This window comes from Taudactylus pleione, unplaced genomic scaffold (assembly GCF_031769625.1).
Source record: "Taudactylus pleione unplaced genomic scaffold, aTauple2 ptg000251l, whole genome shotgun sequence".
Classification (NCBI taxonomy): Eukaryota; Metazoa; Chordata; class Amphibia; order Anura; family Myobatrachidae; genus Taudactylus; species Taudactylus pleione.
The window spans coordinates 9,778,626-9,791,581 of NW_028284653.1; the positions used below are offsets into that span (position 1 = coordinate 9,778,626).

The 12,956-nt window shown below is 42.3% G+C and overlaps 1 protein-coding gene across 1 annotated transcript in view; it reads left to right on the forward strand.

The window, feature by feature from the left end:
- Positions 1-12,956, forward strand: part of RELN (reelin) — a 640,798-nt gene that overhangs the window by 341,472 nt on the left and 286,370 nt on the right. The window contains exon 12 of the mRNA XM_088480241.1: positions 7,392-7,543. Within this exon, the coding sequence (XP_088336367.1) occupies positions 7,392-7,543 (152 nt within the window). The remainder of the gene's footprint in view (positions 1-7,391; positions 7,544-12,956) is intronic.

A 12,956-nucleotide genomic window follows, 5' to 3' on the forward strand; every position in this document is an offset into this window, starting at 1 on the left:
AGCTTAAATAAACATGCCAATAGCGGTTCTGTCAGAAAGCATGGTTGTTAGTTCTATTTTTACCTGTGTGATAATGAATTATCTTAAATGTGTGTGCTTTGTAGCATCTGTGATGTGTAACTTATAAGCTTTTCAAAAGCTTCGATTCAGTAAAGTTTTATTTATTTCTGTATTTCTGTATTTCTTTAATTAGTTTTTTTTTCTGGATGCATCTTACACATGGCCTACATTTAAATCCTAGGTTAGTGCTTGGGTCAATGGAGAGACATATACTTCAGTTAGAGTAAATGGAGCATATTTAAAGCCAGTGAACCAGAGAGTGTGTGACAATCATAATTGACTACCAAGTAAATCAAGCCTTTATTTCAATCGTAGTATACTTAAAAAGCTTCTTCCCCCACATGGACCTTACTTTTATTCCACTGTGGGATTGAAATGCCACCCACTTAGAGTGTCTCCCAAATTATAAAGTAGTAATGTACATAAAGCACTGGATGTCACTGACCCATAGGGGTAAATTTACTAAGATGGGAGTTCTATTAAGAAGTGATGGTGCCCATAGCAACCAATCAGATTCCTGGTATTATCTTCTAGAAAGTGCTAGATAAATGAAAAGTAGAATCTGATTAGTTGCTATGGGCAACATCACTTCTTAAATAGAACTCCTATCTTAGTAAATTTACCCCATAGACTCTAATGACATTCAGCCGACTTCTGCAAAGATCACAGTGAGTCACAACAATACTTGCCACTCTGGATCAGAGGACACATTGGGCTCTATTTACTACAATCCGCATATTGAATGCGGATTGTAGTGTGTTATCACCGAGTGAGGCAATATCACAGGGATTTACTATAAATCCCTTGCAGGGACAGAGCTTGCGATAAAGCTCTGTCCCTGCGGATCCCATCCGCACTCTAGTCGCGGTATTTTCGAAAAAAAAACGGGACTAAGAGCCCGCGCATGCGCCGACCCACCGTCGCTGCTACCCCCCACCGACGCTAAGCCCCGCCCCCCACGATCGCGGACCCCTGCGACCCCCCCCCCCGTGACCCCCCCCTCCCTTCATAACACTTACCTGCATCCTCCTGGCCTCCGGTGATCTTCTCCGGGCTTCCCGATCAGGTGATCTCCCATACTGCACTGGGGCCCGATCACCTGATGACCGGGCAGCAGTGCACTGTGGGAGACCAGCTGACCGGAGGGGAGCCATCACCGGAGGCCCGATCTCCGGTCCCTGGATTCAGGTAAGTAAAAAAAAAATGTTTCATTTTTTTTTTCTTTTTTTTACAGCAATCAGCTTGCGGTCTATTTAGACCACACAGCTGATTACTGGTACCGGCTCCCGCCTCTGCTCTCCCCGTTAGAGCAGAGTGGGAGCCCGGTAACCGGGGGAGACTCTGGATAACGCCACCTCCAGGTGGCGTTATTATCACAGGGCTTCCCCCGGTAATTTTTTACAATTTATTTTTAGTAAGTATGGTCGGATCACATTTCCCATTACAATTATGGGACATGCGATCTGCTTTACTAAAAATAAGTGATAATTAGGGGTTGGAGTAGAATTTTACTAATTCTACTCCAATTGCCCTATAGTAACTACAGGTGAAACTAAAATAATGTGAAAAGGGTGTGAAAACACCCTTTTTCATTTTATTTTAGTAAAAATAATGTTAATAAATAGAGCCCAATTATCTGAGAGAATGGTGAAGAGGAGGCAGCAGTACATTTTTAGCCCTCCTTCCATTTCCAACAACAATACTAAAGAAGAAAATATCTAATAGTGCAAACAACTTCAATAAAACAGGCAGTCTTCCAAATATTAGTGACACTGCATATGACGAGATTTCATGAGAATGCAAAAATAAAAATAAAGAATAACTTAAATAGGGAAAATATTAAAATGTATAAACCATGAACCATTGTTCAGAATCGTTATAAAGTGTAGGTTTTACCCTGCTGGATCCAAAGATAGACATTACGCGTCCACTAAAAACCACCCACATAAAAACAAACTGCACATAGCCTTATGAGTTAATGGTTTCTTTAGAGGTTGCACAGGTTGAAAACGGTAAAAACTACACATCCATACTACGGGTACTAGCATTCTAGGACTATGGGGTCACTCCTATTAGGTGCGATGATCTCACGTGTGCGAGTTATCGTGGCAGTGGCCGCACTTTACGGTAGCCCGGATTTACCTAATATTGGTCGCAGCCCCATAGGGCTCTGAGCAAATTTATGCGAATCTAGGCTCGGGTCAGGTAGCAAAGGGTGTGTTAAACTATATAGATACTACAGGGTGCGAGATGCGGTGCCGTTGCCGGCGTTTAAACACCGTTGCAACGGCACACCGCACCCTTCGCACTTAGTTGGATTGACCCCCTATACCTTTATTTAAGTGTTACATGAAAATGTAACACGTAGCATTATTGTTACTGCTCGGTATAAGCACATTTATGTCTTAGATTTACCATATATATTTTGTAATTATTTGTATTTTTAAACATGGCTGACTTTAATGTGCTGACTTGTACCTAGCAAAGTCCTTTCCGGCAGGTAGGTACTGAGCAGTTTCTAGACGATATGGCTCCCAGTGCGAACAGTCAGTATGCGCCACCCCCACAAACAAACTTGAGATAGTAAGCCCCGAAAAGGGGTTTGGCCTCACAATAAGGGGCAAGGCCTCAAATGAAAAGACTACCTTATGACTTATGAATAAATGACGTTAACATAACCATAAGATTAGGCCAGGGACAACAAAGCCAACTGCTGTTTTCCTGTTCAGCATCAGCCACACACTTCTAATGTGCATTAGATTATGTACAGATGACAACACTCAATTTAGCCATTTCTTACCCAATTCCAATCAAACTGTGACTCATAAGGCTCATTTTACTAGTAATGCCCCTTACACCGAACATGGACACCAATGTTTTAGTTTTTTTAATAATCACTCTATTACACAGTCCTTGTTTTTTAATTTAATGCTCACAGAATCCTTAGATCAGCTCCTCTTCCGCCCATGTAGACATCCACAGATTCTTGGAAAAATAACAAAGCCATGGACTTGGCCTGTAGACAGCTGTGTCAAAATGACAGGTCACATGTGGACACTGCCATAGAAATGAATGCAAAAGCGATATCTATCAGCCAAAGGGCGCTTCCCCATTCATTTCTATGGAGTGACCGGGCGTGACGGGCATTGTGGAAGTAACACAAACATATTAGTGTACAACAATTTATAAGACCGTAAGTCAGAGTAACATACTAATTTGTTTTGTGCTGGCCTGGCGCTTTCTCGAAAAATTAAATGCTGATTTCTGACTGAAAGTGATTAATGCACTCTCTTCAAATTAATAGTGATTAATCATAGATCAGATGTCCACTTACATATAAAATATTATATAAAAATAAAATAAAAATTACACTTAAAATGTTTTGTACAAGTAATATGCAAAATATTTTAACTTGTAATTTAATATAACAGAGACAGTAATGGTGCATACACACGGTCAGATTTTTCCTTCAGATATGAACGATAACGATTTAAAAATCGTTCAGTCGTTCATATCTGAAGGAAAATCTGACATATCTGACATGCCTGAACGATGGACGATTTACAATGCGCGTTCCCGTTTGTCAGATAACGATATCTGACATCTGATGTGTATGCAGTCAGACTTGGACGATTCCATTCATTTTAATGCAGTCAAAAATCGTTCAATCGTTCAAATCGTTCAAAACTTTGGTAAAATCGTTCAAATCGTTCAAATCGTTCAATCGTTCATCTGACAAATCTGACAAGTCTGACAAATCTGACCGTGTGTATGCTCCAATACGCATTAAAACATGCTCCCCAACATATTCTTGTTATAACTTCTACTAGTGACTATTTAACACAAGCTACTGCGGCAAATAACACTTTTCCTGTTTTTACTTTAGATAACTGTTGCTAGTCAGAAGGAGGCTAAAGGCCCCCACACACGGTGCAATAAAGCAGCCGATCTGACTGATTGGTACGATTTGGCTGCTATATCGCACCGTGTATGTGCCTGATGTCGGACCAAGCGCTCACCAGTGGGGTCGTACATCGCACCCCCTGATCTTACTGCAGGATCAGTTGATCAGGGGATGCGATGTGCGATCCCATGCAGCGCTATGCAGTTGGACGGGGGGAGCCGGCATATCGGGAGGTCAGCCACCCGATTGCACCATGTGTGGGGACAGCCCAATGTGTTGAAAGCCGGGTCCCCCGTCGCGTTGCACGGTGCCTATCGCACCATGTATGGCCGCCATAAGAGAGCTATCAGATAGGAAAAGGCACAAGCTGAGGAGAAGATGAAATTTTCAGTACGAAAAGCATTCTGTAGGAACAGCATACTGTACAAGTGATACAAGAAAAGCAAAATGAAGAATAGTAGGCCTAAGGATGTCTTGACAGGGAGATGGTCTTATTGTGGATTAAAAATGTATAGCAAACTATCTTAATTATTAGTTTTGCAAAGTATTCATAGCAGCAGCAGAAGAAGGGAGTGGGTCTACATTTGAATAGCAAAATCATTGATTGAAACAAAATACACTCAAGTCCAGTGGAGGCTCCAGGTGCAGCGCAGTCCAAAATTCAAATATGGGAGCCACACCAACTGCCATTTCAAACGCTGCCAAACTAAGATGGCTGGGGCTCACTGGCAGTAGGTGAGGCTCCCCTATCTGAATTTTGGACTGTGCTGCAGCCCCACCCCTGGAGCCACCACTGCTCAAGTCCATTAACAGAAGAGAAGATGCTAACAGGACTCTCAAAACTTAAAGAGGATAAGACAGTGGGACTGACAGATACATGCAAAGATACCTAGGGCTGTATTTATTAACATTATTTTTACTAATATAAAGTGGAAAAGGGTATGTTCACACTCTTTTCACATTATTTTAGATTCACATAAAATTACTAAAGGGCAATTGGAGTAGAATTTGTAAAATTCTACTCCAAACCCTAATTATCACATATTTTTAGTAAGCAGATCATATTTTCCATAATAGTAATAGGAAATGTGATCTGGCCAAAGTTATTGAAAATAAAATGTGAAAATATACTGGGGGAAACCTTGTGATAAAAACGCCACCTTCAGATGATGTTATCCAGGGTTTCCCCCAGTTCCCCGACTCGCAGGCAGAGCAGAGACAGGAGCCGGCCCCAGTAATCAGCTGCTGATTACTGCAAAAAAAAAAAAAAAGTAAAAAAAAAAAAACATTTACAGTACCTGATTCCAGGGGGTAAATTTACTAAGATGGGAGTTCTATTTGAAAAGTGATGTTGCCCATAGCAACCAATCAGATTCTACTTCTCATTTATCTAACACCTTCTAGAAGATAATACCTGGAATCTGATTGGTTGCTATGGGCAACATCATTTCTTAATAGATCTCCCATCTTAGTAAATTTACCCCCAGGGCTGGTGATCGGTGCTCCGTGCTCTGTGATGTCCTCCAGGGCTCCGGTCAGCTGGTTTCCCGGCTCCTGCACTGTGACCCTGGTCAGCTGCTGCATAGAACAGCTGACCAGGGTCAGTGCAGGATGGGAGACCAGCTGACCAGAGCCCCAGAGGACCTCAATGGAGCACCAATGACCGAAGGTAAGTGTCAGTAAGGGGGGAAGTCGCTGGGGGCTTGGGGTCGTGGGGTTTAGGTGAGACGGGCGGCGCATGCGCGGGCACCTTCTCACTGTATTTTTTCTGAAAAAATACAGTGAACAGATTGTGGAGGGGATTTGCATCTGTCCCTGCAAGGGATTTTTAATAAACCCCTGTGATATTTCCTAAATTCGCAATGCAAATTTAGGTGAAAATATCACACAACTGCATTTTAAATGCGGATTGTAGTAAATAGGGCCCTTAAAGTGCTTAAAGGGGAGTTGGTACCTTAACAGAATTGATGAACCAGTCACTTTTAACAAGTGTAGTTCCAGAGGACTGAAAAAGAGCAAATGTGCCCCTCTGGACAAAATGTAATTGAAGATGAAGCTGGCAACTACAATACAGTGACACTGACATCGGTAGTGGGGATGGCAGGTGACAGCATGGACTCACTTGGGGGAAGGTCATGTCAAATAAATCTCAGTGACTAATTTGACTGGATGACTACAGTAATTGACCAATGTGGAGCTGTAGCATATCTAGATTTTCGTTGCGCATTTGACACTGTCCTTCATCAATGACTGTTAGGTATTTTGGTATTGAATAAGATTTGTGATAAATGGGGTACATTCAGACTTGGGGAAGGTTACCAATTAAGCACCCCAGGGATTTGTGTTTGGGCCAGTGCTCTTTATCTTTAGTGATGGCATTACTAATGGCAATAAGGCTAAAATCTGTCTTTTGAAAATTACACAAAGATATGCAAAAATATAAGCACACCAGGTATGCAAACATAATGATTGGTGATCTTGGTAGTCTAGAGGAAAGGTCAAGAGTGTTGCAAGTGTAATTAATGTGAAGTAAAGCAAAAACCTAAATGCTGAATATAGGAGGAAAGGGATCTAGCTGTCACTATTTTGGGATGATTACAGTAGGCTTAGTAGACAGTATAACAAGGTAATGTGGAAGGACAGTCAGATGCTTGCTCACATAGAAAGAGTAATTACAGTAGTAGCAGAATGCAAGAGGTACTGATGCCACTTCATAAGTCATTGGTGAGCCCTTACCTATTATACTATGTTCAAATTTTGGAGACCATATTCCATAATTAAAGATTAGCAAAGTAGGACAACCTTGTATATTATTAACATTATTCAGAGGAAGAGAACTATTAGAGATAGACATGCACTCAAGCTAAATTATAGGGTTTAGGCTAAATTCTGCCGTACAAGGGTAGTGGTACTGGAAAAGGTGGTAAAGCATAATTAAGTAGGAGATTTGAACTTACATACAATAAATGTAATGCTGTCCTACATGTGAAAAAAAATGGGTTTAGTTATTATCGGGCAAACAAAAAGTTGAACGAATAAGTGGGTAAAATGGTTCTTATCTGCCTTGAGATATAGGCCTCCATTTATCAACAATATAAAACAACAGTGCAATTTTTAGTATCACTGGGAGTGTTAAAAGGGTTATGCTTCGTTGATAATTGGGGGCTTACATGTTTAGTTCTTGATACATTTACTAATGATGGCATGTTGTGTTGTGTGATTTATATTTGTCCCTGATCTCATATGAGATTTATCAATATAAATGTAATTTGTCTCACTTTATTCCATTGGAAATAATTAGGTAATAACTTTAATTGTAACATGCTTGTTATTTTGAGTCCCATTCATATGCAAATATAATTCTGTAAATGATAGCTATAAATATACAGCAAATTTATGTCCCATGGTGAAGCCTTTCTTTTGCCAGGTGGGAAATTCTTGGAGCTGTCATTGGTACTGAGTGTGGAACAATAGAATCAGGCTTGTCTCTTGTATTTCTGAAAGATGGAGAAAGAAAATTATGTACTCCTTATATGGATACCACAGGATATGGGAACCTACGCTTTTATTTCAGCATGGGTAAGTAAAGAAACGTTTTAGATTCTCTGTGTTACATTATTATTTCAAGTTTTAAAAATAAATTACTTGTGTGAGATGATCCTCACAGCTACAGTATGATTATTTTGCTTTCTTTCACTTTTTCTTTCCATTTTCAAAATGAGAGAGTTCGCACCAGTGAGACAAATCATGTATATAGGCTACATATGTATTGGCCAAATTAAACAAACAGATAAAACAATTTGTGTGCATTCTGCTTACAGTGTGGCCATCATGCGTGTGATTTGTGTTATTATATTAGTTTATAGTACCATAAAGCAAGCATTTCATAATCACATGTCTACAGGGAATGGGTATGTAATACCAGCAGTCGGGATGCCTCCTGTCAAAATACCGACGGTCGGTATCCCGATAGGGGTCGGGAAAGTATACTAACCCTCCCCCTTTCTCCCCCTAACCCTCACTTCTTGTAGCCTAACACTAACCCTCCCCACCCCGCACACTAACCCTCCCCGTTAGTGCCTAAACCTAAGTCTCCCCCTTCGTGCCTAACCCTCAACCCCCCCAGTGGTGCCTAACCCTATCCCCACCCCAAAAAAAAAACTAACCTTAACCCAGCTATGCTGCCTAAACCTAACACACACCCCTGCGGCTAACAGCTAAGACGTCCCCGGCTTACCTCATTCGGGATGGCGTCTGTATTCCGGTGTCGAAATTAAGATAGGCTTTGGTATTTCGACGCCTATCCTAAGTCCCGTGTTGGGCTTGCACCGTTGGGATTTAGACCGGCGGCATCCCGTCCACCAGTCTGCTAACTACATCCCGTCTACAGCAGCATAGCATAGTGCTATTGCTACATTTTACTTCAGCTCCTGCTTGGCACACTCTAGAGAGGGTGTGTTATGAAGGGAATACATACGAATTACCGCCGGGTTGAAATCCCGACAGCGGCTGGCCGACACAGCTGAAAATCCCGATCGTCCCCAGGTAAGTATGAACTAACCTAACCTAAACCCCCTAACCCTAACCCTCCTTAGGGGTGCCTAACCCTAACCTTCCCCCCAGTGCCTAACCCTAATCCCCCCTCTAAGTGCCTAAACCTAACCCCCCCTTCCCCGCCGCCTAAACCTAAGTCCCCCGGGGGGATGCCTAACCCTGTCCCCCCCGGGGGTGCCTAACCCTAACCCTCCCTCCTCCTAGCCTAAACCTAACCTCCCTAACCATGCCTAACCCTAAGTCCCCCCCGGGAGCCCTAAACCTAACCCTCCCCCCCTCGGCTGTCCACAGCGGCGCCCGGCATCACTTCGATCAGGATGCCGGGTGCCGGTCTCCCGGCGTCGGTAAAATGACAGGCGTCTAGAATATGATGCCTGTCATTTAACCCTCACCGGGATAAAGCAGTCGGGAAGCCAACTGTTGGGCTTACGTGCGCCGGCTTCCCGATTGCATACCGTTATGAAGTGGGCACCATTACAGAGTTAGTCTGTTTTAATGCATATTTTATGAGAATATAGAACATATATATCTATATAGGGTAGAAGACTGCTTTGGGCCAGCAACGGTCTTCGGGAGGAGGTATACCCTCCTAAACAAAAAGAAAAAAGTTGGGACTGCACTAAGCTCAACCTGATACAAACAAATGTGCAAAGTTAATATAGATATACATTTTAATGTACAAATTATAGAAACAAGATAAGAACAATATATAAAATGCCCACAGATGAACAGTGTGAATAATTAAATGAAAACGAAACATATAAATAAAATTAACAATAATAATCCAGTGGTATTCACTCAGTTCCATAGGCGTGCATATAGCCTGCATTGACTCTACATTACCCACACTTACGTGTGCTTGGTGCTGGTAAATGCGCAGTGTGAAAACACGCAAGATACGCTCTGCAAACAGGCATACATTTTACTCTGCATCAGCCCCTGCTGAAGGTGGTCCTGCAACTTACTAAGTCATGAGGTGTACAGTACTTACAACTTCAGTTCATACATGGCATCTTTACTGTATGTTGGCTTATCTTTTGTTGATTCAATAATGACAAAGAAAAAATTGTTGTGCATTGTGCCACATGGATTTAGATTTATCACATTTTAACTACTGTGGAATAGTTGATTCGGTATGTAAATATGTAAAAAAAAAACAGACTTTAAAGAGAGCATATTTTCTCTTTCACATAACTGTGTGTGTACATACTGTATATACAGTATACACTATACTGTACACACACTTATATATATACTGTATATATATATATATATATAGAATATATATATATATACATATATATATATATATATATATATATATTTGCAAACGGTCTACCTTTGTCCGGAGCACTCTTTGAATTTGAATATCTCAAAGACTAATTAAGATATTAATGTGAATCTTTTGCAACAGATTTCAATCAGCAATAAATTACAGAATTTGTAATAAAACTGTATAAAATTTGATGGAAAAAAAAATCGACAAAAACTATAATAAATGCTTTAGGGGCCTATTCATCACTTATTTTATACAAGAGCAGGTGAAAATTAACATTTTCACATACTTTTGTAAAACTAAGTGTCAGGGCTATTCATTAAGTTCCGAAAAAACAGTGGCAGCTGGCAGGCGAAAAGACACTGGGGGTGGCTACATACAGCGGCTGTGGGAAGGACACCGGCAGGGAAGAGGGCGAGTGCTGAGCGACAGTGGCAGCCGGGAATGGAAGGGCGGCCGTGGGTGGACAGACATCGGTGGTGTTTACATACAGAGGCCACCTGTGAAGAAGGGGGAGAGTGCTGAGCGGCAGTGGCGACCGGCGGTGGGAGGGTGGCCGCAAGTGGGCTGGGACAGGCGCCGGCGCGGGGGTCTGGTAGAGGGGAGACACAGGGCAGTGGCAGTGGGGGTAGCATAGCTAAGGAGAAAAGTATCGCTATTCTGAAAAGCTGACTCCGCAAAAGAGCAGTTTTTCAGAAGTGAACTTTAGGCAAGGAGGCATGATGAATACCTCTGAACGATTCTTTGAACTTGCAGCGAGTTCAAAACATAATTATCATAATATAGTATAGCTAACCTTATAATGTCAAGAAACCTTAAAATGTCAAGAAAACTACCAGAACACAGAGCCGGCACAGTGACCCGGAGGATAAGGCATAAGGGTAACCACAGCTGGTTGCTGTTCTCACGTACTACTGGTGGTCTGCGCTCTCACATGGACCCAGCGCCCTAGCCATGTGCAGACACTGTTTACGTTCTGCCCAGTTCGGCTCCTGATTGGCCACCTGGCTGCGTGACGTAGCTATTACATAATGAGGAAAGGCATGCGGGTGGCACAACACATGAGGCTGCTGCCATAGGGGGCGCTCTTCTCTCACCTACTTTCTCCAACATGTCGATTCCAGGCTAGCAACTCCCAGCCAATCAGCATCGGATTTGCGCCTTGAAAGCAACGCCTCTTTTCTCTGCTTTCCACGACAGCTGCCGGCATCCGCTGATTGGCGGGAGACGGTGAGGCGGCGTCACAGTGCATTATCATTTGCATCTATAGGGGCTCAGCTTGCAATACCCCCTGGAAACGGTCCATTTTGCTTCAAAGTCCATGGCCAAATATATCAACACGTTGATTTCAGACTCACAACTCCCAGCCATTCAGCACCGGGTTTGCCCCTGAAAAGCAATGCCTTTTTGCTCTGCTTTCCACGGGAGCTGCTGGCAGCAACTGATTGGCGGGAGGCTGGGGGACAGTGAGGTCGGAGTAACAGTGCATTATCATTTGCATCTACAGGGGCACAGCTTGTAATACCCCCTGGAAACGGTCCATTTTGCTTCAGAGTCCATGGCCAAATATATCATCGCACTTACAAATTGCTGAAATGTTACAATAAAAATTCCCCAAAAACCATAAAAGGGTGTGGCTCAGCCGCTAATGTTTCACATACATCTTTTATTACTCTATTCCGTTGTACATATATATATATATATATATTTATATATACAGTGTATATTTTGTGTGTGTGTGTGTGTGTATATATATATATAAATGCAACCGTGAGGGCGGCACTCGAAGCGGCTTATAAATAGACAAAGTCTCCTTTGGAATATCCAAATATATTCCAAAGGAGACCTTGTCTATTTATAAGCCGCTTCGAGTGCCGCCCTCACGGTTGCATTTATACATTCCCTGGCCACGCTCAGGACAAGGGAAGGCACCAGCGCAAAAGACTGGATGGAGGAAGTGAGTGCCAGCACGCTTGACATGATATATATATATATATATATATATATACACAGTCAGGTGCATAAATATTGGACATTGACAGAATTTTCATATTTTGGCCTCTATTCACCACCACAATGGCTTTGAAATGAAACAAAGAAGATGTGCTTTAACTGCAGACTTTCAGATTTAATTTGAGGGTAATTACATCCAAATCAGGTGAACGGTGTGGGAATTACAATGGTTTCTATATGTGCCTCCCACTTTTTAAGGAGCCATAAGTAATGGGACAAACTAAACAATCCTAAATCTAACTTTCACTTTTTAATACTTTGTTGCAAATCCTTTGCAGGCAATTACAGCCTGAAGTCTGGAACGCATAGACATCACCAGACGCTGGGTTTCATTCCTGGTGATGCTCTGCCAGGCCTCTACTGCAAATGTCTTCAGTTCCTGCTTGTTCTTGGGGCATTTTCCCTTCAGTTTTGTCTTCATCAAGTGAAATGCATGCTCAATCGGATTCAGGTCAGGGGGTTGACTTGGCCATTGCATAACATTCCACTTTTTAAACTTAAAAAACTCTTTGGTTGCTTTTGCAGTATGCTTCGGGTCATTGTCCATCTGCACTGTGAAGCGCCGTCCAATGAGTTCTGAAACATTTCACTAATTATGAGCATATAATATTGCCCGAAACACTTCAGAATTCATTCTGCTGCTTTTGTCAGCAGTCACATCATCAATAAATACAAGGGAACCAGTTCCATTGGCAGCCATACATGCCCACGCCATGACACTACCACCACCATGCTTCACTGATGAGGTGGTATGTTTTGGATCATGAGCAGTTCCTTTCCTTCTCCATACTCTTCTCTTCCCATCACTCTGGTACAAGTTGATCTTTGCCTCATCTGTCCATAGGATGTTGTTCCAGAACTGTAATGGCTTTTTTAGATGTTGTTTGGCAAACTCTAATCTGGTCTTCCTGTTTTTGTGGCTCACCAATGGTTTGCATCTTGTGGTGAACCCTCTATATTCACTCTTGTGAAGTCTTCTCTTGATTGTTGACTTTGACACATATACACCTACCTCCTGGAGAGTGTTCTTGATTTGGCCAACTGTTGTGAAGGGGTTTTTCTTTACCAGGGAAATAATTCTTCTGTCATCCACCACAGTTGTTTTCCGTGGTCTTCCGGGCCTTTTGGTGTTGCTGAGCTCTCCGGTGC